The 27,412-nt window shown below is 41.1% G+C and overlaps 1 protein-coding gene and 1 pseudogene across 2 annotated transcripts; one reads left to right on the top strand and one right to left on the bottom strand.

The window, feature by feature from the left end:
- The first annotated feature begins 586 nt into the window (after positions 1-586).
- Positions 587-6,102, top strand: LOC104605542 (thaumatin-like protein 1). 2 transcript variants are annotated; one of them, XM_010270350.3, is made up of 3 exons: positions 587-1,026; positions 1,124-1,823; positions 2,521-3,330. In XM_010270350.3, the coding sequence occupies exons 1-3, from the start codon at positions 966-968 to the stop codon at positions 2,720-2,722; spliced, it is 963 nt and encodes a 320-aa protein (XP_010268652.1). In that variant the 5' UTR covers positions 587-965; the 3' UTR covers positions 2,723-3,330. The 2 variants fall into 2 exon arrangements, with proteins under 2 accessions (XP_010268652.1, XP_088745278.1); XM_088889152.1 differs by lacking the exon at positions 2,521-3,330 and adding an exon at positions 5,813-6,102 and having other exon boundaries at positions 694-1,026.
- A 14,099-nt stretch (positions 6,103-20,201) lies between these two features.
- On the bottom strand, positions 20,202-23,174 carry LOC148803574 (QWRF motif-containing protein 2-like; annotated as a pseudogene).
- Positions 23,175-27,412: the final 4,238 nt, after the last annotated feature.

The following is a 27,412-nucleotide window of genomic DNA, read 5'->3' as shown; positions in this document are numbered from 1 at the left end:
TAAAGTGACACATTTAAAAGTTCAGCCCCTATGCCCAAACTATTGGTACCCCTATCTGCAATTTACAGAAATTTAATAAGCAGGAAGGTGATCCGATGTGGTGCCCATAGAGCGCGCTCACAGCCCATCCCCTCCTTGCAGTCTTGCACTGGGAACATCACCCGTGGGAATGGGATGGGCTGTGGGGAGTGCTCCGTAGTCAGCTGATCCCGTCCCAGAAGAAGGTTAATTGAGACCGAATCAGCCCCACAAGACTGCCCCCACAACGTCCCACACTACATTCTTACCGTGTATTGAGAATATCTCTCGATGACATCATCATCGGGAGATGTTCTCGATACACGGCAGGGATGTGGTGTGGGACGTTGTGAGGGGCAGTCTTCTGGCGGGCTGATTTGAACTCAGGTTATTACTTATTAGAATCCCTCTCCATTCCCCAATACCACACAGTATGCTGTTTTGTTTTTTTTTACGTGAAATATAATTTTCCTTTTTCACCGGCAATATAATTTTCCTTTTGTTTAACAAAAAAAAAAGGAAATATAATTTTTCTCATTTTTTTAGCATTAGAGGGGGTTGTACCGTTCTTCGACTCGTTACCAAATACATCTCTCGTGTCCTCTCCTTGACTCCTCCAGCTCGCTTTCCATGTCTGTCCTTTTTAATTATCCCTATAAGACAGAGAAAGAGAGAGACAGAGGAGCGAACGGCCATTAGCTACCGACGTTAACCTCGGGCGACTGGGCCGGTTCCTCTTGAACTCCCAAAGTCCCAATCTCCCACTCAATATATACCCAACCCAGCCCAACCCACCCTCAAAATTCTCACCTTCCCCTCTTTGGGGTTTCTTAGTTTATCTCAAGAGGGAGAAAGGATTTGGGAGGGGGGAGTGGTGCTCATCTCAACAATAACCTAGGTTCTTCTCCTTCACACCCTCCGATCATACTACTCCTCTTGTTCTTTTAATGGCTCCAGCTTCTATCTCTGTTTCCCTACTTTGGGTTCTTATCCTTTTGTTCACTTCAGGTAGAATTAACAATCCCTGTTTTTTCTGTCCCTCTTCTCTGTTTTCTTGATGTCTCCTTCATATTCTCTGTCTTGTCTTGTTTTTTCGGTTCTGCAGGGGTGTTTTCGGCTACATTCACAATAACCAACAACTGCGGCTACACAGTATGGCCGGGAGTGCTATCAGGCGCCGGAACAGCACAGCTATCGACGACTGGTTTCGTTCTGCAGAAGGGTGAGTCTAAGACAATCTCCCTTCCGGCCTCTTGGTCAGGTCGGCTCTGGGGTCGCAGCCTTTGTAAGGAAGATTCTAGTGGGAAGTTCTCTTGCGTAACGGGCGATTGTGGCTCCGGGAAGGTAGAATGCGTCGGGGGCGGGGCTGCACCTCCTGCAACTCTGGCCGAGTTCACATTAAACGGCGCTGGCGGCCTAGATTTCTACGATGTGAGCTTGGTGGATGGATATAACCTTCCGATGCTGATAGTACCGCAGGGGGGTTCGGCAGGGAACTGCAGCTCCACTGGGTGTTTGGCGGACGTGAACGCAGCGTGCCCGTCGGAGCTGAAGGTGGTATCATCGAGCGTGGAGAGGAGCGAGAGCGTGGCGTGTAAGAGCGCATGTGAGGCCTTTGGACAGCCTCAGTACTGCTGCAGTGGTGCGTACGGGAATCCCAATACGTGCAAGCCAACTTCTTACTCTCAGCTCTTCAAACGAGCGTGCCCTCGTGCCTATAGCTACGCCTACGATGATGGGACTAGCACCTTCACTTGTGCTTCCGCGAATTACGTTATCACTTTCTGCCCTTCTCTATCAACCAGGTAAATTAAATAAATAAATCATCATAGTAACAAACTAAAATTAACCATTAGATGAGGCCAGCATGGCATTCGATCATCCATAATAAGAACCATCGGATTGGAATACTGGTGGGCCAGAACGCATGATGATGTAGGGGTAGGGGGTCCATGTGACTCTTAATCTCAATTATTGGTTAGGGCAGAGGGTTGAGAGGGATCCACCAATTTCCAATCTAACGGTCACAATTTCCATGTACCCCTTGCCCTTGGGTCGAGAATCTTTTTAATAACGGACGGGCCTGTCAAAACGAACGTTGGATGTGCAGTCCAACTAAAGTACAAAACAAGCATCGCAGCTTTTGTGCTTACCAACAAAAGGGTTTCCGTTATGTGGTGAATTTGCGGTGTTTATGGCGTCTCAGCTAGAGAGCATCAGAGACGGTCCCGTAAAAAATAGATTCGAATCTGACACGCTGAAATGGATCGGGACCACATTCAATTTAATGGGCTTGTCGTTGTTTGGACCTCGACAGTCGACACCGACTCACTTATTTACATTATTATTGCTATTGGCTGTGAAAATTGAAAAAGGCTTCGGCGATATAATACGGTCGCCTATCTTAGATGGAAAATTTTATTTGGATAGAATAATAAAATATAATAAAAAGCCGGGTGGTTCGATGATCACATATTCATATGACGTTGGATGTAAATGCAGCCAGAAATCGGCGGAAGGAACACATCCAGAGGCAGCTGACGCACCTCCGCTGAAGGGGTCGATGGTGTTCTTGGGCGCAGGGGAGTACGTGAGCGGGGCATCACCCAAAACCAACATGAGGATGCAGCGAGAGCAGGTGTTGTTGGCTGTGTTGATGGTATCTTATTGGAGTTGGAGGTTGCTGCTGGGACAACTGTTCTGACTTTTTATATGCAGAGCAGAGGTTAAAGCAAACACCAGACCCAAGGGAAATGGGAGGAGAAGAGAATGGCTTGTTATCTCACACTTTACATCACATTTCTCTCTTTCAACGGTCTGACTCGAGCCAAACCCTCTTCTCACACTCAATTCAACTCCACACAATTTTTAGCTTAGCTAGCCGACCATCTTCACAAAATACAACAGGAGGTTCAGAATTACACTTCACATTTACATTTTTAATTTGTTTATTTTTATTTTTATTTTTATTTTTGTAATGTATTGTCGTATATATATATATATATTTTTTTTTTGCTTCAGGTAATGCATTATTGTATTAATTGGGGGACAAGTGAAACAGAAAAAAATAGGTGTATCATCTGTCAGATTGGCTCCATTAACAGGGAGGGGGATGGTGAGAAGAGTAAAATCATTAATTGAAAAACAATTTAGAAGAATAAGGGATGTGATTGTGAAACGAGAGGAGGAGGTTGATTTGTTTGTTTTGGGCAATTGGGAGTTGGGAGTTGGGAGAATGGGAGGGAGTACCTACCAAATTTATTTATATATATAATGCAAAATGAATATCACAAAGTTGTGACTTGCATTGCATGTCTAGTTATTATGGTTTTGGTTTTGTGGGGATCTTTGGTGTTTGGTGTGTTACATAATTCTATTAATCAATTATTTTGGCGAGGCTATGAATAAAGTTGAATACACTTTCCTGGAATATTCCATTGCGTTTCAACTTTAAGGGGATGGATGTCTATGGGTGGTATGACATGTGCAGATTACCAAGTTATGTGATGAGAGAGGGGACGGAGACAGGGGGAAGTTCAAAGTTAGTCTATCAATCAATTATTTTGGCGAGGTTATTGTCGATTTAGAAGAAATAAATAATAATAATAAATGATGGGTTGCTTAGAACGTGAAGAATGGTGGTGGTGGTGGTGGCGTCGGCATCCCATATCCACCTCATAATTGCGTGGACGGTGTGGACTGAGCCATGTGCAGGACTATGCCAATTCAGTTGGAATAATCCAACCAAATACGCTGTTACATCGGCTTTCATCTTTACATTTATAGTGCATCAATTGTATCGTGCAACAAAAAATATGAACCAATAATAGTAATAACATAATATATAATAATTGATATCTTTGACTTTATTAAATTATTAATGATAAATACATTTTACGAAACATAAACATTCATTTAACATATTAACGAATGCATGTTATATGGAGTCTTAATATGATTTGAAGGGAAAAGGGTGACTGATGGATAGGATGGAATTTCGCACTGTTGCCTTTCTTTCTTTCATGGGTTGAGAGTAGGGAGTTGAGACCACCACCCCCACCTACTTGATGTTGACTTATTTTAGGGTATAAGGTGGCACAATCAACCTGAGACTAGTGACAAGGATGATAGAGATGAAGCTATTTATGAATGAAAATTCGGTTAAACAACATCAAACCGACTGAAGTCACAATAGAAGGAGAGCAATAGCATTGACAAATGCATGTTTGATCTGATCCATGAATGACATATGTGTTGCTTCTCCTTGCACGTTACGTGAAGGATGGTAATTACACTGGAGTTTGGATGTATCAGGTCTATCATACCTTCGTCCTACAGCTAGCTACAGGTCCAGTACCGGCTGGTATGATCGATTAGGCTAATTATGTTAAACCTTGGCTTGTTGAATTGTGTCTGTCTTTGAATTGTGTCCAATGCTGTTATCATTTTTAATGTTCCAACCAAACAATCATGCTGTGCTCACATCAGGGGTGAGCATTGTTTGTTAAAATAAAAAAAAAAAATGAAACTGAACATTTTTGTTTTGGTTTTGATTTTTAGGTTGGAAGTCGGTTAATTGAAAATATCGAAAACTGAATCTAAAATTTAGTTTAATCGAAAATGGAATAAAAAATTTTAGTCTTATTGTGTTTTTCATTTAAAATTTGGTTTTTAATTGAATAAACTTATTGCTTACCCTTAATACCCACTAATGATGGCCGATTTGGCCCTCCAGTGACATGATGACACGTGATAACCCTACATTTTGATGCCTTAAGGGCATCAATTCAAGGGTATTTTCAGTCTTAGAATATTGAAAGTGTATCATTTTTCCCGTTAAAATCAATTATGTGACCTCTGAGGGTCTCTGTGCAAATTATGTAGAAAAGTTTTCTACGCTGAAGTGTAAATTTTGGGAAGCTGGTATAAAGACCAACTAAGAGAGGGGGTGTTTTTGTAAAGAACTGAGGACATGAGGGTGCTTCCTATCTGCTAAGCTCAGTTGACGCTCATCCTATTGTATTACCATGCTCCCCTCTCCTTAGCAAGCCTAGGGAGCATTTTTAACCTAATTTTTTCACTCTTACCAAACCCTACCCGCCCCTAGGTGTTTAATCTCCATCCTCCACCCCTTTTAATCTCAACCACTCATTTTAGGGCTCTCCTTTATAGTTTTTAAATCCTAGGGTGCCACCTATTCTGCTAATCCTCACCATTCAGCTCCCCTACCATTAAATCTCAGCCACTCCCGCCATCTTATATTCCAACCATTCAATCTAGGGCACCACCTATTATTTTAATCTTAGCCCTTCAACCCTAGATGTTCTAATCTACACCCTCCATTTTTGGGCGCCCAAATCTCAGCCCTACATAATATTGGGTGCCCTCTCCTTCCATTTTCAGCCATAGGATCACCCCAAAACCATCTTAGCCATCCATTAGAAACCCCATGGCTTCCCTAACTTTGCTAAATCTCAACTGCCGCCCCCATCTTTCTCCCTATTTTCAATTGTGTCCACCCTTCTCTATAAAAAAGGTCCTAGGGGCCCTGTAGAAGGGGTTGGTAAATTCACCCAGTTAACAAAACTAAAGTTTATTGAGGAGTTCAAGGGTTGTAGAAGGGGATGACGCCCAAATCTTGTCAAGAGGGGTTTCTGCAAGCTGTTCAACCATTTTACAACTACCACCACTGGATTTGATCAACTATTCTTTTCTTTTCTTTATTTTCTTTTCTGTTATGTTTATTTCTGTAATCTTTTAGATTTAATTCTTTTTCTGTTTTTCTATTTTGCAGATCTGAATTCGGTCGGTTCAAGGCTAAGGTGTCTCGAGGGGTTCGAGGGTTGTAGAAAGGATAGACGCCCGGTTCTTGTCAAGAGGGGTTTCTGCAAGCTGTCTGGCCGATTTGCAACTATCGTCACAGGATCCGGATTCTGGATAATTTTTTTTATTGTCTTGTTTAAATTCGAAACATTTAATTTTAGTAATAATAGATTTTATTTTCTTATTTTCTACAATTCTCGATTGTATTCTCTTGTCCGGATCTAAGTATATATTAATTTTTCACTTGCTTTCCTGTGGATATGACTCATTCTCATCCATTTACTACATTATTAGTTGTTTGAAAAATGGTAAAAATTATAAATGTTTAAATTGGTGTTTCGGGGTGTTTAACGACGCGCTTCTGGACACACCAAGTTTTTCTTTTTCATTTTATTACTTGATCCATTATCTCAGTTTAGTTTTTGCTTCTCTTTGATTCTGTAAGACGGAATAGCGAAAGGTGGGGTACCAGAGCGTTGTGGGACTGCGGGACGGAAGAGAAGAGAAGAGAAATTGGATTGCGTTTCAAGTGTAGTCATTCCATTTTATTTTTTAGTTTCTTATTTTTTATTTTCAAACTCTTTTTTTGATATAAAAGTTATTTTTGAATTTTTAATTATTTTTTTCTTCTAGATCCAATTTATTAATTTATTTGTTTGTTTTTTTAGTATTATTTTGCTTTATTTTAAGTTCTTGTTCAATTTTTTAATTATTTTTGAATTATTTTAGTATTATTTTGCTTTATTTTAGTATTATTTTTGAATTTTTAATTATTTTTTTTCTTCTAGATCCAATTTATTAATTTATTTGTTTGTTTTTTTAGTATTTTTTTCTTTATTAATTTTGTTTCTAGATCTATTCTTCTTCCTTTATTTTAAGTTCTTGTTCAATTTTTTTTTGCTTTATTAGGTTTGTGTTTTTCTTTTATTTTAGAGTTAAAAAAACAAAAAAACAAAAAAAAATTCATTTATTTTATTTCTTGCATCATAATTTTCTTTTGTTTATTTTATTTTATTTTATTTTCATTTTAAAATGTAGATTAATTTTTTTCTTTTATTTCAGATCAAAAAAACAAAAAAAAAATTCATTTATTTTATTTTATTTTATTTCTTGCAGCATAATTTTCTTTTGTTTATTTTATTTTATTTTATTTTATTTTCATTTTAAAATGTAGATTCATTTTTTTCTTTTATTTTAGATAAAAAAACAAAATAACAAAAAAAATTCGTTTATTTTATTTTATTTTATTTCTTGCAGCATAATTTTCTTTTGTTTATTTTATTTTCAGTTAAAATGTTAGATTCGTTTTTTTTTCTTTTATTTAAAAAACATTTTTTTTTCATTTATTTTATTTTATTTTATTTCTTGCAGCATAATTTTCTTTTGTTTATTTTATTTTCAATTAAAATTTTAGATTCGTTTTTTTCTTTTATTTCAGATTAAAAAAACAAATTTTTTCGTTTATTTTATTTTATTTTATTTTTGTAGCGTATTTTTCTTTCGTATTAGTTTTTAGATTTGTGTTTTGATTTTATTAAAAGAGAAAACGAAAAAAATATAAATATAAAAAAATTCAGCATATTTTTTTTTCTTTTGTTTATTTTATTTTTGGTTTAATATTTTTTTTTAGATTTGTATTTTTTTATTTTATTTTATCTATTTCTTGCATAGTTTTTTTTTATCATTTTATTTTCAGTTTAATTTTTAGATTAGCAATTAGTTTGTTAGAATTTATTTTTGGTAGTTGTTAATTCTGTTTAGCACAATTAATTGTTGTTTTATTTTCTGTTTGGAATTATTATTTGTTGCTTTATTTCATTTCCTTTCTTTTATTTGTTTAATTGAATAATTAATTGCTAAACAGGAAATTGTTGAACTTTTCGAATTTGAGTTTAAATTTCAAATCTGAGTTTAAATTTAAATTTTAATTCGAATCTGAATTTAAATTTTAATTAAAAAAATATAAAAAATTGAGCAAAACATTTGGAATATTTCTCTTGCATTTTCATTCCATTATTTAGGATTTCATATTCTAGAGCATGCATCATATATGTTTTTTTAATTTCTGAAATTATTATTGTTAGTTGTGAATGTGTTAGGTGTTATTTTTATTATTTTAATTGTTCCTTTTGCTTAGTTTGTTTATTTTATTCTTTTATGTTTAACTGCAAAATTGCATTTTAGAAACTGATGCGGCACGATCCGGACACTCCTAGCTGGCTGCTAACTGGCTCCTTGTTGGCAACGGACGACACCTGAGAAGATGAAAAGAAGGATTCCCGGGGATTTACCCGGTGGGAATACTCCGAAACTTAAGTCAGAACGTTGGGGAAGGAGAAAAAAGAGAGTAAGAAAGCTAAGAGTGTAGGTCGCGCTTTATCAGTGTGCTCGAGATATTAGCTTGCGAGCAAGTAAAGACTCAGGTTGAGAATATGAGAGTGCGGAAGTATTCAAAAGTCTGAGAAATCTCTCCCTTCTCCTTTGCCTCAAGGGCTTTTATAGGGGAGATCTTGTCAAATCGGGCATAAGCGCCACTGGGCCCCTGCCATAGCCGTTACCAGCCAGGGCTGCGTAGGTGATCGTTGCAACGTACCTCTTGCTTGGATGAGTGACACGTCTTAAAGGGGCAGGCACGCCTCCGCCTGTTGAGAGACGTGGGTGCAGACTCTTGAAAGGACAGGGACTGCGCCATCAGTAAAGAGATGTGGTTCAGACTGATCGGTAGGGTTTGTTAGGTAGAAGCTTCCTGAGAAACGTCCGCGCCGCTCCTTCGCGAGCTACTTTGTAGCGAGCTTAGGAATGCTTCGGAGTTACCCTTACTAAGGTTCTCTAGGGTGAGTTATCCGCTTATGGGCTAGAGCGAGCTGGTTTCCCTAGCTCGCGAGCTAAAGCAATCTTGGAGTAACCCCTTCTGGGTAGCTCGGGGAACCTGGAGCTTGTGTTGTAGCGAGCTCCTCCTACAACGAACTATGATATAGCGAGCTGCTCTATGGGCTCATTACTTAGCCGTGATCAGGCTATGATGCTAAGCTGTTGCCCGTGCTAAGTCAGGTCCACGTTTCATCATTTCATATGTCGGGTCAAATCATCCTCCATCAATTGCCCCCCACTCCTCGAGCTAAGAGTGTTGCCTTAGCGCAAGGAGTTCATGAAGTAAGATGGACTGATTTGGCCGAAATTTAAACTTGATTGACTGCTCACATTAAATGCGTTTGCAGGAATCGGGAGATTTTCTGACCTTTCGTATTCTGAAAACGTGCTGAGGTGGTTCTTAACTCCGGATGTCATGCAGCCGTCGTTACTTACATCATGAGAGATGTGCAGCCAATCGCCTTTCGGTTTCAGAAGGCGTGCGGTTGGCACACCTGCGAACCGTCAGATATGCCTTAATCTGGGCCGTTGATTCGGAGGCGTGGAGACTATAAATAGGAGGGCCCCCTGGGTCTCACTTTCTCTCACGCCATCTTGCTGTCTTCGGATTCTGAGGTCGTGCATCTGTCAAGTCTACTCGAGTTCCTCAGTTTTCTTCGTCCCATCTTTTCCGGTGAGTCTTGATCACTGTCAATCATGTCTGGGTACCCGTACCATACTCACCACCGGGGCGGTGGCCAGGATGATGATGCTCCCTCGGGCTCGAGGAGAGCTTGGGAACATGTCCCGGGGGATCGGGAGACCTCCGATGACAGAGCCTCCACTTCCCAGGGAAGAGAGCCCGATACTTTCGGCCCTTCCTCTATGACAGCGGGGAGACTTTGGTCTCTAATCAACTATTTCCACCTTCCTGGGGACCTTGTCTACTTCCTTCCCACCGGTAACTTCCCGTGGAAGCACGGCCCCAATGAGATAGTCATCTACCAGGAGCAGCTCGAGGCTGGCCTGCGTCTCCCCCTGCACCCCTTGATAGTGGAGGTGCTAAATCATTTTAACGTCACTATCGATCAGCTTCATCCCAACGCCATTTGGAACATGGTTGGGACCATATCCTTGTGCTGTGAATACTATCTTCCTTTGGACCTTGACATCTTTTCTGCTATTCTCTGTATAAAGAATGCCACCCCCGGGGCTCCACCGGAGAGGCGTCTTTACTACCTCTCCCCCCGCTGTGGCTACAAGCTCTTACACAAGCTACCGAATAAATTCCCGCCTGGAAGCGGGATTATTTTTTGGTCTGCAACCCAGAGGGGTGGCCCTTCCCTACTTCTTGGAGGGGCGCCATCCAGGACTCCGGGGCCGAGCTGGACTCTGAAACTCAAAAAACGATGCTGTCCTAGGCATTAGTAGGCTTCCTCTGTTCGGACTACTCGACTGAGGAGAAGCTCGTGCAGGCCGACCTGAGCCAAGGTAGGTTGCCTCTTTAGGTTGCATAGTACCTTATCACAATATTGTGTATATACATATACTTTGTTCTTACCGAACTAATACCTTATGGTTTCTTCTTGGCAGCCATCATGTCTGGTGTTGACTCACACCGTCTTCTTTCAAGCAACCAGAGGCGCAAAGTGAAGAGGTTGCGCCCCGACCAGACTCCCCCCTCTAGGGGTACTGAGTTCGGGTCTGGTGAGCCAGGCTTCACCTCTCCGCCGCCCAAAGTTCTGCCACCCCCATCTGAAGGAGGTGTTGGCGGGGCCAACCTCGAGGAGGGCGAGCTCCCGCAGCAAGGGGTGGTCCCCCCAGGTTCTTCTCCGTCGTTTCCCTACCCGCGGCTCCCAGTGGGGAACTGGGAGGGTGTAAATGACTTCGTTGTGGCTTGTCGGAGGAGCCAAAGGGCGATCTGCAACGAAGAGGTTGCTAAGTGGGGGGCGATGGAGCCTAGGGATCTTGCCGCACTTGCTGCCTCTCACTGTATGGTCGTAAGTGGTCCTTCTCTTCTCCTTCATCTTTCGCTTCCTTTTGCTGTCATTTGACTCCAGTCTCTTGTTGGCAGGTGAACACCACCATGGCCCTCCAGACGCATGTCCACTCCTGTGACGCTCGTAACCAAAAGGTCAACATCCAGAAGCTCTAGAGCGAACTCCTTCACACTCGCAAGGGGAGCGAGTCCCAGGAGCTGCTCGTTCGAGACCAGGAGGCGCAGATTTATAGGCTTTCTGAAGAGAGCGCGCTACAGGGAGGAGTCGTCGAGGGTGGCAGTGGAGAGGGAGCTCCTTCGCCAGCAGGTTTGGGACTTGGAGTCCACTCTTATGGACCGAACTCGGAACTTTGACAACATGGTGGAGGCCGAGCGAGAGAAGGCAATCTGGGACTTCCAAAGATTCGTAGGAATACCATGACCTCCAGGTAGAGTATGGCTCAAGTTCGTACCGCTCCGGGTTCAAGCTCTGCCGATGGTTGGTCCGGAAGAAATTCTCTGGGCTCAACCTCGACGGCATCACTATGAAGGGCCTGTCTCTCGAGACGGCGGACCAGGCGGAGGAAGAGGAGCCTGACTATCCGGAGGATGAGGACGAGGAGGCGGATCCCTGAGGCTCCGGTGGCGTTTAATCATCTGCTTTGACTTCTAGTGGCTCCCGGGTGCCATAAACCCAGTCTTGAAAGGATCTTTTACTAGGCGGTTGTGCCCTTTTATTTTCTATCAGACTTCTTTGAGCTTTTTATCTCGGTTGCTGCTTTGTTGTTTTTTTTTTTGAGATAGTAATGTAATTTCCTTTTTCTTCCAAGTAAGGTGTGCTCTTTTTATTTTTGCTAAAGCGATCTCATCACTTTGAGCTGTTAGGGCTGCACGCCTACAATAAGACCTTTCGGCAGTTATGTTTAAGGCATTACCGCGGGGTGGTCACCATGTATGCCCGAACCACACGTTTGTTGCCTATACTTTGGTTCAACCAATGTGCTGAGACGAGCCATGCTTCGTGGGGTTTGGACCCAAGCTGCCAATGCCTCTGATATTTCATACTTTGCCTTCGCCACTGAAGCGAGTAAGTCTTTCCTGTGCCGAGTTCTTTTGTTAGCTCGGTGTTTTATCCCTTAGGCTGAGGGAGTGACATAGTTTGCCCTTGAAGTTTTCCCATGCCGTGGAGGCGATTAGGTCTTGTTGCGCCGAGGTTGTGTTAGCTCGAAATTTTGGCCCTTAGGCTCTGGGAGTGACTCATGGTCTACTCAGTAGTTTGCCCATGCCAAAGAGGCGACTGGGTCCCATCGCGCCGAGGTCGTGTTAGTTCGGCATTTTGGCCCTTAGGCTCTGGGAGTGACTCATGGTCTACTTAGTAGTTATAGGTAATATTGCCTTAAGTTGACAATGTTCCATGCCCTAAGTACTTGTTTCCCTTCGAGGGTATCGAGCTCGTATGTTCCTTCCCCTAGAACTCGTTTCACTCGGTAAGGTCCTTCCCAATTCGGTCCGAGCTTGCCAACGCCGGGCTCAGGTACCATAACTTTCCGAAGGACCAAGTCGCCAACGCGAAGGTTTCGCTTCTTGACCCTGACGTTATAGTACTGGGCTACTCTTTATTGGACTGCAGGGGCTCCTTGATGGAAGCGCCATTCTGAAGCGTTCGGGTAGGGTCCTCTACCGAGGTCGGAATGGAGATAGTCTCCTTCGCAGGCGCAGCTCGCTTCTCGCTCTGTTCCGCAGGTCACTCTAGCTCGAGGTCGTCGGCCACCTTGGCTTTTCCCTTGAGGGCGGCAACATAGCACTTGCAGGACTCAAGCTGGTCACCCCGTGCTACCCCGATACCGAAGTCCATGGGGAACTTCATGGCCAAGTAGTAGGTGGACACCACAGCCCGTAAGGCATGGGTAATCGACCGACCTACTATGGCATTGTATGGGAAGGGGGTCGCGACCTCCAAAAAGTCGTGGTTGAGCCTTACAATGCTAGGCCAGGTGCCGACTTCCACAGGTACTGTTACTCTTCCTACGGGTCGAACTTCCTCTCCGCTGGAGCCAACCAGGGGAGTGTCTGTGGGCTTTAAGTCGCTCTCCTGAAGCTGGAGTTTGTCGAAGGCCGATTTGAAGAGGATATCCGCCGAACTGCCCGAATCAATGAGGACTCGCTTGACGTCGAAGTCATTGACCCTCAGCTTTATGACGAATGCATCGTCATGGGGGTAGTGGACCCCATGTACATCATCCTCTGTGAAGAAAATGGGGTCTTCTGTCCTTGGCCGTTTTGGAGGGTTCTGCTCTTCCCTGCCGGATTCACGAGCTGACGCGCGAGCTGCTACTGAAATGCAACCCGTCATAATCGATCCTCTGACTATGACGTGGATGATCCCCTGAACTGGTCTCTCTTCGGGGGGCTGCTTCTGCGGTTGCTCCGCTTGTCGGCTGGATTCGGGGGCGTCTCTGCCTTGCTCTCCCTGTCGACCTGCTTTATTACTATTATTATTTTGTACAAAACTTCGTAAATATCCGCGACGGATGAGCTCTTCTATCTCATCGTGGAGGTTTTTACAACTCTCGGTACTATGACCGTAATCTTTATGAAAACTACAATATAAATTTTTATTCCGGGTGCTAGGGTCGGCCTTCAGTCGAGATGGCCACTTCACATATGGAGTGTCCTTGATCGCCATGAGGATCTCAGCCCATTTTGTATTGAGGGGCGTGCAGTCCCTTTTTACTGCTAGGGCTTAGGAGGGTTGGACTGGCCTTGCCCCCCGAGCTTTTTCCCATTTCCAATGGCAAGATTTTTCCCACCAAGAAAATTTGTAACCAGTCAACCAGTATCATAAAAGTGGTAACCAATCAAGTGGTATTTGTCAAAATTCACATGGGTTTTGATTGACTAAAGCTCTTTCAGCATTATGCCTATTTGGCAAGAAAATCCCTTACACTAAGGCTATATTTAGTTTGAAGGAAAATACAGGAAAAGAAAGGGAAAAATAGGAAAACGTTTACAAACATTGTAAGGGTTCAGGTTAGACTTTTGTCAAAAATTCAATGGGCCAGCGCAAAGGTCAAGGTTGAAGTAGTATAAAATGTTAATTCATGCCAACTTGAGTCACACTCTTTCCTTAGACCAGAGAGATTTTACTTTAGACGAGTGACAGCCTACCTTTTCAAGAAAGAATATACAAAGAGTGGGTTCTCTCTGCCCTCAAATAAAAGCCTTCCTTGGACCATGACTACCCACTCTCATAAAAAGAAAAACCATTTCAAAAGATTTAAAACCCATATTAATATTTTTAATTTTATTTTCCAAGTCACGTATCAAAATGATATATAGGTGCGGTTTCCCCATACTTATTACCGAGGAAATGGGTACTTTTCGCTCACAAATAGATGTCTTCTTCTTTATCAGCTCACAAAAGCATTGAGCATAGTTACTTTTACCTTCAAAGAAAAATACTAACTTTAGATAAATAGTTACCTATAAAAAAGTACTCACTCTAAAAATTAAATCTAATTTAATTATTTTAAATAAGGATTAAAAGTAGATAAAATTACCATATAATAAACAGAAAATCTCAAACGAAATGATATTATTATACAAGAAACAAAATGATATATATGTGTAGTTGTTGTATACTTGGTGTAAGGTCATTCTCTAGTGGGCTATCATAAGAATTAAAAAGATAACAATGAAATCATTATATGGGACATCCGGACATGGGTCAAAGTACTAAGGCCCCATTTGGTTTGCGGGAATAGGGGTTTGGAATCAGAATCAAAATGGATTATTCCAATTCCAACTGTTCAGCTGGATGGAATCGGAATTCCATTGTTATTCCTGTTGGAATGGCATTCTCATAATTTGAGGGAATGACCATTCTTTACTCTCATTGAGAACGAAATCTCATTTCTGCTGATTTCAAATCCCATTTTCATTCATGTCTGAACCAAATAGACAATGGGAATAGATCATTCCAATTTCAATTATGGTGGATTTCGATTCCAATTCTGATTGTAAATCGACCCTAAAAACTGATGTAAACACTTAGTTTAACAATAGATACAGCACTAAAAAAGAAAATGAAATAAGATTTGTACAGACAAGTCCATATAATTGGGATAAAGCTTAGATGATGATGATGAAATCTCTGCATGATTGTCATAAATTCAATATATATATTTTAATTTGGGCAATGCCGTTGTTTTTTTATTTGAGACATCCACCATTTAAACTCAACTAATTATGGGGGTGGCCTCCCAAGGTTTAACGTGGATTCATATTCAATCCAATTGTACCGGATTCAGGCTGCTTAGAAAGATATGATTTGAAGTTGAAGAAAGATCAGATACCATACCATTTACATCCCAGCTCTTGGCTCCACTCCATTAACTATTTACATCTGGAGAAAGATCTCACACCATTATTGGGTAATTACAACAACACCACTATATATATTGAACAAATTTCAATTTTTATGTTGTTATGGTGATTAATGACGTAATTAAGTTCTAAGCCAATTTAAATTAGTAACATTTGTATTTTTTCTACATTCATTTTTGAACATATATTTTCTTTTACAGTTCAATACTTTGCTACATTCATGACTTCTACTGAATTTACAATTGCTTTATAAAATGTTTCTTTCAGTGTAAGTGATATTTGGAGTATCACATAAGATTTCAAATGAATTGTTTTGAATTATTGAACCAAGGTATTAGTGGAAGTGGTCACACTGAGTTGTTTATTAGTCTCAAATCCCAAATGTACCTTAGGCTGTGTTTGGTTGCAGTGCAAATTTATTGGCACTACTACAAATGTATGAGAGTGCAAATGTAAAAAATGCAAATTCTTGTTTAATTTTGTTTTGGATTTTATTTTATTTTGCTTCATGTCTTAATTTACTTCATTTGTACTGAAATCAAACAAAATAAGTTAAAATTTGAAACAAAATAGGTCAGAATTTACACTGCCATGACTTTGCATCAGTGCAAATTTATTTGCATTGCAACCAAACACAGCCTTATGTTCAGTTTGGAAGGAGTACAAATACAAATATGTAGAATGCAAAATCTTGTACATATTTGTATGTATACTCTTTCCAAATTGAGCTTCAATTGTATTCCTATTGTTATTATCAAATTTACATTGTACATATTTTATTTTAATCTTACTTTCAGTAAAGCCTATAAAATTTTCAGGTATTTGAGACCAAAATTTGAATTTAATCCTTTATTTATTTATGTCTTTTGCATTAATTGATACTGTCATCAACAAACAACAGGCACCGTGGGACCTTGTCCTAAATATGTTCAATCAATTCATCTATAACTAGTGTAAATATTGGAAACTATAAAATTCCAATATTGATTCATTATGCAAACAATAAAAGTAATTCAAACAAGGGCCCGTCTAGAAACTAGCTTTATATGATAAAAAAAACTCATTCCATCAATGATATGATGCAAGCATTCTCACAACCACCCTACCTAAGGCTTGATATTTTTTTACTTGATTTTGCATTTATTAATAGAGTGCAACGAAAGAGATTAATCAGCTAAATGGTTGTACGTATGGTTAGTATGGGTGTCAATTGGGCTGGGTTTCATCCAATCCGATCCAGTCCAATGTGAGTCCAATGAATATTTTGGACCAGTCCAATTCAATGTTTGGACCGTTCAATCTGTTCAAATTCGTTTTGATTTAGATTGGTTTCAACCTAAATCCGGTCCATTGACACCTATTCTTATCTTATATCAATGGACCAGATATTGGCTTAATCCAACCCAATCCAATATAAATTTATTATGGAAGGACCAGATCCAATCCAATCAAATAAATATTTTGGATCAGATTGGTCCAATCCAATGTCTTGTTGGTCCGTTCAATCCATCCAAATTGATTTGAGACTGGATGGGGTCCTATCCAATACCGGTCCATTGACACCCTTATGGTTAGGGTATCAATGGACCAGTATTGTGTTGGACCCCATCCAAATTAAAACCAACCAATTTGGATGGATTGGACGTAGAGGGGGTGCAAATGTATTGGATCACGATTTCATCTGAAGTCCAATCCTATATTATCGGATTCAGATATTCCTATTTTGGACTTTTGGATCAGATCAAATAATCGGATGATTTGGATCACCCCTATCCAATCCAAAGTGATCCGATATGATATATACGTGATATTTATTTATTTATTTATATATATATATATTATATATATGTTATTTATTAACTTATTTATTATATAATATACATGTATATATGTTATTTATATTGAATTTCTGTAAAGTTTTTATATTATTTATTTATTTATTAAAAACATGTATATATGATGAGATCGGTTCAGGTCAGATCGGATCTACAATGTATCAAATCGGAGTCTGGACTAGTCCAATTCAATGTATCTTATTGGTTTGTCCAATTAGGAATGCAAACGGATTGGATCATATTCGAATCTGATCCGTTGACATCCCTAATTGGACGAACCAATAAGATATATTAAATTGGACCAGTCTAGACTTAATGGTCCAAAGTATTTATTGGATTGAATTGAACTTAATCCATCTATAATGGATTGATATTAGTTGGGTTGGATTAAATCAATATTTGATTCATTAATAAAAGATAAGAATACAGATGTCAATGGACCAGGTTTGGGTTAGAACCAATTTTATCAAATTGGACGATCTACACATTGAATTGGACCAATTCAAAATTGTCCAAAATATTCATTAGATTTGATTGGACCTGGTCCATTTGTAATGATTTCATATTAAACCAGATCTGGACCAAATCCAGTCCAATAATTGACAACCCTGGGTATGATGATCATTTGGACTTTTATCAAACATTTATAGGTTTTCTAGGTGGACCCAAAGGCCACAGAGTGGAATCTCTCTCATATGGGTTGGCCTTTAAATCATAACACCAGTGAAAGGTGTTTTAAGTCCTAAATGAGAAACATGAGATCATTCCTAATAATTCACATTATTACTGGGATGGATATTAATTAAGAGACAAAAGTAAATGATAAAAACTTGGATTATGAGAATATGAAATGAAAGATACATTTAATCCCAACATGGGAAAGAGACTTTTTTTTTTTGGAGGGGGTACCAAGTAAGTAGGAGAAACGTCTTTTTCTATCCTTGTTGTGGATACTTTGTCAATAATGAGGTCATATTGCCTTAACAGTTAACACCCACCTCCTTGGCCATCTACCATTATTTTTAGAGGATGATTGATGTTGTTTTCTTTGTCCTTTTTTTTATTATACCCTGATTAAAGAGAAAACAAATCGTTTAGATAAATAACTAATAATATCAGAACAAAAACCAAAAAAACAATGACAAGAAAACGAAATAAGAAATGTGAACCAATATCTATTTGATCAGAATATACATCATAGGTAGGTTCGAGAATATTTTAATTTTGTTTTCTATGATTTTGTTTCTCTGAAAAAAATTAAACCAAATAAAATATAGGGCCCGTTTTGTTGAAATCACATTTTTTTTTGTTTTTTTGCTTCCAGTTGAAATCACAATTAAAAAAGGGGAAGAACTGATCGATGTCGACCTAAACCAACTCCACGATCAAAAATCAACCGAACGCCAACTCATCAATTCAATTAAGAACTCTGACTAACCAAATGAATTAGTCAGGTGATTGATTCCCTGATAAGCGTGGGATTTTCAACCGTCCAATCTGCTAGTAACAAACCATGCTAGGCACTTCACAACTTTATACCACATGTGTTCAGAAAAAAAAAAAAAAAAAAAACATAGTTTGCATAAAATCATGTTTTGCATGTGTTCCCGGAATTGGAACCATTCTGGCCATCGGTTTTAGAGTCAACAGTTTGACTGTTCCAACTTAAAAATTAAAAAAAAAACACCCAAAAACTGTTGAATGGGTTGGTGAAATACTTGAAAAATAAAATAAAATAAGATATTGTGGTGGCTGAAGAGTGTGGTTGAACTGGCTGTGACTGTGACAGTTCTCCCGTTCAAGCAATGTGTCTGAGTTGAGCATTGAATTTAATCAACATTCATAACTGTTAGAGAATAAAACCTATTCAAGAACCTCACTTAACAGTTTAAACTTTTAAGTTCAATAATTCTTTGAGATGGTATCAAAGTCACTATTTTGATCATCCCATTATAATTAATTAAGTTTCAGCACAGGCCTAATGAACTTTGATTTGAAGGAACATCTTACGTCAAAAAACCCTATTCAAAGACCTCACCTAACACCGCCCCAGTTTCGTTCTATTATTATTTTGACATTAAGATTGGAGGGTGGGACGTGGGAGGTGGCTAAAGTGAAAAGCTAATTCACTGGTCTAAATCAATAATTCAGTGGTATGGTTGAGTCCGGATCTAATAGCGACGGCTAAATAGTAAGTAAACATAAGTGGGTTGAGTTGAGGTGGACAACTTGGGCAACATGTTCTCGCTTCTTGGTAGATATTATAAAACCATCTCCTCCTTCCCGTCCGGCTTCTAGAGATTAATTATTTGGGTTATCATTTATCATCAATGGAATTAAGGAGTATCATTCGTGTGCACAGGATAAAGATAATGATAGGGTTCCGATGTAGTAGGCACGCTAGGTAGGTACAAGAGTGATCATGTAATAGCTGTGTGATACATGTTTTAGTTAATGTGTCTTTTATTCAAATGTTTTTGTTTCGTTAGACATAAATTATTCATTATTTTATTATCTTTGTGTCTTTTATTATTTTTATTTTTAATTATTTTGACAAAAATAATAAAATAATGAATAATTTCTGTTTAACGGAGTAAAAACATTTGAATGAAAGGTGCATTAATTGGGACATGTCACACAGCTATTACGTGCTCACTCATTGTGCCTACCTAGTATGCCTACTACACATCCGGACCCATAATGATAGACTCAATAATGTGAATGATGGTACACCATTGGATGGAGATGGTTAGGAATGAAAGGAAGAAGAGGGTAATAAGAACTAAGGAGAGTTTAATAAATAAAAATAGGGTAAAATACAAAAACCTCTCCTGAAGTTTCTGACAATCATAAAAACCTCCCCTATAGTTTCATTTTAGCAAAACTCTCCCCTCTATTTTTGAAAAATTTAACAAATACCTCCCTTCCGTCAACGAGCAAGATGGAAAATGTTAAAGAGATTATCATTTTTCAAAATACCTATTTTACCCTTTTACGAATTAATGTGCATATGCTTTTACCAAAACAACCCTGTTTCAGCAACTCCATAATTCGCTCGAACACTGTTCATCTTCTTCCTCACGACACGCAATGACAGAATGGCGGTGCACTCCCCCCTTCAACCTTCCCTCTTCTTTAATTTTCCTCTCTCTCTCTCTCTCCCCACCAATATGGAATAACACTATTCATCATTTCTCTCTCTCTCATTCTTCAATCTTCATCAATGGAATCTCTACGCCTCCTCTTGCTCTCCCTCTTCTTCTTTTTTTCTCTATCTGGGGCTTCCACACTAGCCACTCTGTTCCTCCCCATCACGAAAGATGGTGCAACCCACCAATATGTGACAACGTCCTACTACCGATAGTGGAGATAGTCCGAGGAGATGACATGGGACCATCGCTTAAACTCAATGGTTTCTTGGATGGAATAAGTTTTGGTGAAGTGGTCGTTCTAGAACCAGTGTCTGTCGACAATGGTGAATCAGGTCTTGTAAACGCTGCAACTGGCTATTTGTATCCTGCCAAAACCTACTAGGGACACTGATTCCACGAAGCCCGATCCGAGCTCGTGAAACCCCATTGCACTCTTGTACTCCAAAAGTTCTGCCAAAGGAGACACTTTCAGTATAAAATGCAGTGAGATCGGAGGGAATTGATGATCCATTTGTGGAATTGGCATCCATTGCATGCTAAATAGTCTTTACAAAGTCGGCAATGCTTGAATCTCGATGTATTCTACCATCAAACGATGCCCTCCTACCTTCATCAATCATTGATTGCTACAATGTGTGAACCACGGTTCTAGATCCAATGAGTTTTTTCTTGTCAACAGTGTAATCTAAAATTCTTGTTAAAGGATTTGCCATTCTGGTTCTACCTAGCCAACATTGTTGATCAATGGGTTTTGTGTTCTCCATTTGATCTACTCCTCTAGGACCATCAATCTTCCCTCTCAATGGTGTCGTCCTCCTTTGCTCCGGTGTAGGCTTTCTCGTATTACTCAAATTGGGCGTTGGAGCAGCCTTCATCTTAATAATCGGAAGTGAGAATGATTCCCCTTGAAATGAAACTAACAAACTCCGCATAGAAGTGAATAACATTTTTGAAGATACAAAAACTTTGGCATCATTGCTCATCCTCGTTGAATCAGGCAGTGGCGTGGTGGGTTGAGGGGTGACTGGATGCCTCCACTTAGCAGACTGAGACCGTTTGATCAAAGATGGCAATGGTGTTGAAGAGGCTATCGAGGTAGTGGGCCTCAAAACAAGAGGAGATGGGCATTGTCTAGAAGAAGAAGAGGTGGAAGGGGAGGGGACATGTACCTAGAAGTGATTTCTCTAGATTTCGGTCTTCAATAACCAACGATGCCATTGTCCTTTTTAGAAGGTAATAGGGGAGGCCTTTTTGGATTTCGTTGAATCTCTTCTTGTTGTGAGGAGGTAAGCGGAGTGCCTTGATGGAGAGATATATCTATGCAACTTTCTGGAGTGGGGAGTGCACCGCCATTCTATCGCTATGCGTTGTGAGGAAGAAGATGAATAGTGTTTAGAGTGGATTATGGAGTTGTTGAGATAGGGCTATTTTATTAGATGCACATTAATTCATAAAAGGGTAAAATAGGTATTTTGAAAAAATGATCATCTCTTTAACATTTCCATATTGGCCATTGATGGAACGAAGGTATTTGTTGAATTTTTCAAAAATAGAGGGGAGGTTTTTGCTAAAGTGAAACTATAGGGGAGGTTTTATGATTGTCAAAAACTTCAGGGGAGGTTTTTGTATTTTACCCAATAAAATACTTATTAGGTCAGGATTGGTTTTTAGGGTTGATGGTGGTATTAGGGATTTTTGTTAGTTATCACACTATGGTAGATCAACACCGGACAGATGCTGGCTTCTGATTTGGAATTACAACGCGTTGTTAATTGTTGATCATAGGGCTGTTAATGGGTCGGGTTTATCTGATCTATCCAATCCAATTATAATGGTTCTGGTTACATGAAGTAGGGTGACTCCATGAATAGGAGGGGGATCAGTCGTGCTTTGGTGACCGAGATGATTCCTTAGGGGGATCGTGGCTGCAGGACGTACGGGATGCGCTCCTGGACCATCTAACCGAGGTACTTTGCTTTTTCTTGCCTTATTCCTTAAGAGGATTTTTACTCTTTGGTTTTTTAATACTGATGAAGGTGTTTTGTTGCAGTGGCTCGTTATGCCGTCGGCCTTTGTGACAAGGCAAAGGTGCTTCTTTCTTAGCTAAAGGCCTCCGAAAAGAGGGAGTGGCTCGAGGTTCGAGTTGTTGAAGCAAAGAGCGACCGAGAGTCGATGGCTTCGGTCATGCTCGAAGAGGACTTGAAGAAGATCCTTGAGACGGACCTTGCAGATGAGAAGGATCTCATGAGGCAGTTGAAGGAAACCTTGAAGAAAGCTAACGAAGTCTTTAAGGAGTTCGAGATGAAGAGGTTCAGCTTGACGAGGATCTTGAGGCTGCTTGGAGGGAGGCTAGGGATGCCGTGGAGATTTGGAAGACCATAGATGAGTACAACCAAGTGCCCACTGAATATGGGACAACCTCATACCATGAGGGCATTGACGACACCAAGAAGCAGGTGCTACAGTTGATGCCAGACTTCCTAGTTGACCAGCTAGGGCTCCCTGATGGGGCCCCTTCTGATGAGGTCCCTATTGAGGTCCCAGTGCTACCGAGACTCCTAAACCCACCAAGAACATCGATATCATCTCATGAGTTGCACTTTTTTCTCCTTGTTTTGCATGTCTTTTCTTTTTGTTTATACATTTTGTAAGGGGTTCAGCCTCCCTTGACTGAGGCCAATTTTGTAAAGCTAAAAATATACACTCAATGAAATGAAATATTTTTTTTGCGTCACTTGTGCCTTTTTGTACTTGCATCATTCATTCATTCATCATATTTTTTTACTCAAGGGCCGATGGCCCCTTCCGAGAGGCCACAAGCAGCAAAGGGGTTAACCATGGCTCGTTACTTAGACGTTTGCTTAGGAAGCAAAGTTAAGGGAGTTTAGTCGAGGCTGAGTTATGCTGCCGAGAGGCTCGGGGCCCCTTTCCTTAGCCAGAAGGAAAGGGAGGCGAAGACCTTAGCTTTCCTAGCTTATTCTCCACCCCCATCAAAAAATGGTTGGACAAGGCTGAACTATGCTGTCGAGGGTACAAGGCCCCTTTCCTTAGCGAGAAGGGAAAGGAGACAAAAACCTTAACTTTTTCAGCCTGTTCCTTGTCCATGTTAAGGTAGCTAAGTTGAGGCCGCATTGTTCCGCTGAGATGTTAGGGCGAGGAGCGTGCCTTAGCTGGCCTGACTTGGCTTTCCTTAGGGGAAGTGGGGTATGAGCCTTTGTGCAGCAGAGGCAGCGGGGGCGTGCCTAGCCGAGGTCACGGTGTGCTTCCTATTTTTTTGAAGTACTTTGTTTATTTTTAGTGTGTTTGTTAATGGTAGGCCGAAGTCTTTGGTCGATGTCAAGAAGAGGTCCACACCGTTTCTTGCCCTGGTGAGAAGGTCAAGTAGGCGAGTGGCTCTTTGTGTGCCATGTGCCTTAACCGTTGTCTATTCCAAGCATATAATCTTGGAGAAGGTTATTTGCTTTGACAGGTCGCACGGCCGAGGGGTCCTGGCGGTTGTGCACAATAAGAATTTATACACTAAAATTGGAGCCGAGGGGGAGGAACTTTGCACTTTATTCATTGTTAAGCCTTGAAAAGAGTACATTCATTGGTAATACATCTGAAGATTTTTTGAATTCCAAGTCCAAGGGGCCGGTCTTCCATTCAAATATTTGAGTCGAAATGTGTCGGGGCCGATGACCTGCTTGATTCTGTAAGGACCTTCCCAGTTGGGGCCGAGCTTGCCAACATCGGGCTCAGACACCATGACTTTTCTTTCTTTGTAATGCCTTTCCTTCACCCGAGGGTTGTAATAGCGGGCTACCCTCTACTGGTAGGCTGCATACTTGAGTTGAGCCTACTCTTGGACTCCTTCCAATAGCTCTAGGTTGTTTCTTAGCTCTTCATCATTCTCGGCTTCATTATATACCTCGGTTGTAAGCATTGGTTGGTCGATCTTTGCTGGTATTACGACCTCAGTGCCATAAGTTAAGTTGAACGAACTTTCTCCCATGGCATTCTGAGGTGTCACCCGATAGGCCCATAGGAAAATGTATAGTTCGTTGGCCTAGGGGCCTTTGGCTTTGTCAAGTTTGGTCTTCAGTCCATCCAAGATGGTCCTGTTGGTGACCTCGATCAAGCCGTTAGTTTGTGGGTAGCCTATTGAGGTGTATTGTTGCTTGATGTTGAGGCTGGTGCACCACTCTCTGAATCTTGCGTCATCAAATTGCTTCCCATTGTTAGTAACCAACATGTGGGGGATTTCAAAGCGGTAAATGATGTTTTTCCAGAACAAGTTTTGGATCTTCTTGGCCGTGATGGTGGCCAAGGGCTCGGCTTTGACCCACTTGGTGAAATAATCAATGGTGACAACGAAGTACTTTCTACTTCCAATGGCTTGAGGGAAGGGGCTGAGGAGATCCATACCCCACTTGGCAAAGGGACAAGGACTACTGAGAGTTGAAAGAGTTGTGGCTACCTAATGGGAGATGTTAGAGTGTCTCTGGCATCGGTCGCACGTCTGCACTAGTTTGGTTGCATCCTTTTGAATTATCGGCCAAAAACATCCCTGCTTTAGTGCCTTTGGGACCAAGGCTTTGCCTTCAAGGTGGTTATCATAGATGCCTTCATGGATCTCTCGGAGCACATACTCGCCCTCTTAACGAAGGCATCGGAGGTAAGGCAAGGTGAAAGATCTTCTGTATAACTTTTCTTCAAGCAAGATGTAACGGGTTGCCTGCCGTCGAACTCATCTAGCTTCATTCATGTCGGCGAGCAGTTGTTCATGCAACAGAGGCAATGATGGAGTCCATCCAATAGGGCTCGGCTTGTATATGGAGTACCTAGACTTCTTCAATGCTGGGTCACACTAGCTTTTCAACACAGACAGTGTGACCAAGGGATGGACCCGAAGTGCTTGCCAGTTTGGATAGGGCGTCGACCCTCATATTCTCGGCCTATGGAACTTGTAGCATAGCAAAGCGCTGGAAGTGGCAAGCAAGTTCCTGCACCTTTGCCAAGTACTTGGCCATGTTGTGTTCTCTAGGCTCATACTCGCCGTTCACTTGTTTCACCACCAGTTGGGATTTGCTAAAGACTTTGATGTATTGGGTGCTGAGATCATTGACACGCTATTGACTAGTGACCGGGGCCTAGTACTCGGCTTCATTGTTGGAGGCCGACAAGTCAAATTTCCTTTTGCTTTGGAAGATCCATCTACGAACAGTTTCTAGGTCAGTCGAGGTCCATCATCTGCGGGAGCCTAGCCGAGAGGTTTGCTAAAAGTGCACTCCATCAAGAAATCAATTAGGGCCTATGCTTTAATTGCAACCTCAACTGGTACTGTAGATCAAACTCAAACAGTTCAATGGCCCATTTGGTCAATCGTCCCAAGGTCTCAGGTTTGGTGAGAATTGACTTGAAGGGCCGGTTGGTCAGAACTACAATGTTGTGGGCTTGGAAGTATGGTCTGAGTTTCCTGGCCGAGACCACCAAGTCAAAATCTAATTTCTCCACCTTGAGGTAACGGGTCACGGTGTCGCAGAGGACCTTGCTGACATAGTAGATCGGTCTCTGCACTCCATCTTCTTGTCTCACCAACATCAAATTGACTACCTCATCCCCACCCGAGAGGTACAGGTATAGCATGTCTCCTAGAAGAGGCCGAGTGAGCAAAGGGGGTGAGGTAAGGTAAGACTTCAGCTTGTCAAAGGCATGTTGGCGCTCTTTTGTCCACTAGAAGTCCTTCAATTTCTTGATGACTCGAAAGAAAGGTAGGCAGCAGTGGGCCGACTTTGACATGAAATGGCTAAGGACAAACACTCGGCTACTAAGTCTTTGGGTTACTTTGATTGACCAAGGTGGTGCCATGTCAAGGATAGTCTCCTAAAAGATTGACCGAGGTACAGGTATAGCATGTCTCCTAGAAGAGGCCGAGTGAGCAAAGGGGGTGAGGCAAGGTAAGACTTCAGCTCGTCAAAGGCATGTTGGTGCTCTTCTGTCCACTATAAGTCCTTCAATTTCTTGATGACTCAGAAGAAAGGTAGGCAGTGGTGGGCCGACTTTGACATGGCTAAGGACAAACACTCGGATACTAAGTCTTTGGGTTACTTTGATTGACCGAGGTGGTGCCATGTCAAGGATAGTCTGAATCTTCTCTGGGTTAGCCTCTATGCCCCGCTGCATGACAATGAAGCCTAGAATTTTTTTTGAGGTGACGCCGAAGGCACATTTGCTAGGATTGAGCTTCATGTTGTACTTCCGCAGATTAGCAAAGGTCTTGGCTAAGTCAGAGGTGTGTTGGTTGGCCTTCAGGCTCTTAACAACCATGTCATCTACGTAGGCTTCGATGTTTCTCCCCATCTAATGCTTAAAATCCTTGTTTACAAGCTATTGGTAGGTGGTTCCAGCATTCTTAAGGTCGAAGAGCATGACCTTGTAATAGAAGGTGCCATGTTTGGTGATGAATGAGGTCTTTTCTTCATCCTCAGGGTGCATCTCTATTTGATTGTATCTAGAGAAGGTATCCATGAAGCTGAGTAGCTCGTACCCTGTAGTTGCGTCGACGAGGTGGTCGATCCTCGGCAAAGGAAAGTTGTCATTGGGGCAGGCTCGATTAAGGTCTATGAAGTCAATACAGATCCGCTATTTTCCATTAGCTTTTTTCACCATAACCACATTAGACAACCAGGTTTGGTAATGTACCTCTCGGATGAAGTCATTGTCAAGTAGTTTGTCAATTTCCTCTCTGATGGCTTTCCAATGCTCTAGTGCAAAGTTCCTCTTTTTTTGTCGAATTGGCCTAGAGATCGGGTCCACGCTCAGCCTGTGAGTAATGACTGAAGGGTCAATTCTGGGCATGTCATCAGCAGACCAAGCAAAGATGGCGGCATTAGTTTTGAGGAAACTTACTAGTTTGAAAAGACTCTCTAGGGGAAGGTTGGACCCAACACACATTGTCTTCTTGGGCTCATCCTAGTCTAGGGGAATAGAGACAAGGTCCTCGCCCGGTTGGCTGTCAACTATCCGCAAGAGTACGGAGTCGTGCAAGTAATATAGTAGAGAGTTCAGAATCGTTCCCACGAGGAATGAATTATTTAGCCACCTATTAATTTCTTCTCAACTTGTTTAAAGCAATAATCAATTTGGTTTGCAATTTAGGAATTCAAACTAGCGCTACTGATTAAGGAAATTAAATGACAAAAACAAGTACCTTGAACAAAGTCAATAACAAAGTTGCTAGGGAATAATCCTATCACAATCATCAAGATTCAACATCAATAAAATCTCACGAGGGCTGTTATATTCCAAGGTGTTTCCTAAAAGCACTAGTCGATATTTCTCAAGAGTCGATTAGCTAAACCTATGTTCAATTAAATGGAATTACGATC

Source organism: Nelumbo nucifera, chromosome 1, assembly GCF_055504915.1.
Source record: "Nelumbo nucifera cultivar China Antique chromosome 1, China Antique-T2T, whole genome shotgun sequence".
Classification (NCBI taxonomy): Eukaryota; Viridiplantae; Streptophyta; class Magnoliopsida; order Proteales; family Nelumbonaceae; genus Nelumbo; species Nelumbo nucifera.
This window is presented reverse-complemented; position numbering and strand designations above follow the sequence as displayed.

Bases quoted from the DNA above. Each gene is read 5' to 3' on its own strand.
- LOC104605542 (XM_010270350.3), top strand. From the start codon at position 966: ATGGCTCCAGCTTCTATCTCTGTTTCCCTACTTTGGGTTCTTATCCTT. The intron at 1,027-1,123 runs GTAGAATTAACA...TCGGTTCTGCAG, and splicing joins TATCCTTTTGTTCACTTCAG to GGGTGTTTTCGGCTACATTC. The intron at 1,824-2,520 runs GTAAATTAAATA...ATGTAAATGCAG, and splicing joins TGCCCTTCTCTATCAACCAG to CCAGAAATCGGCGGAAGGAA.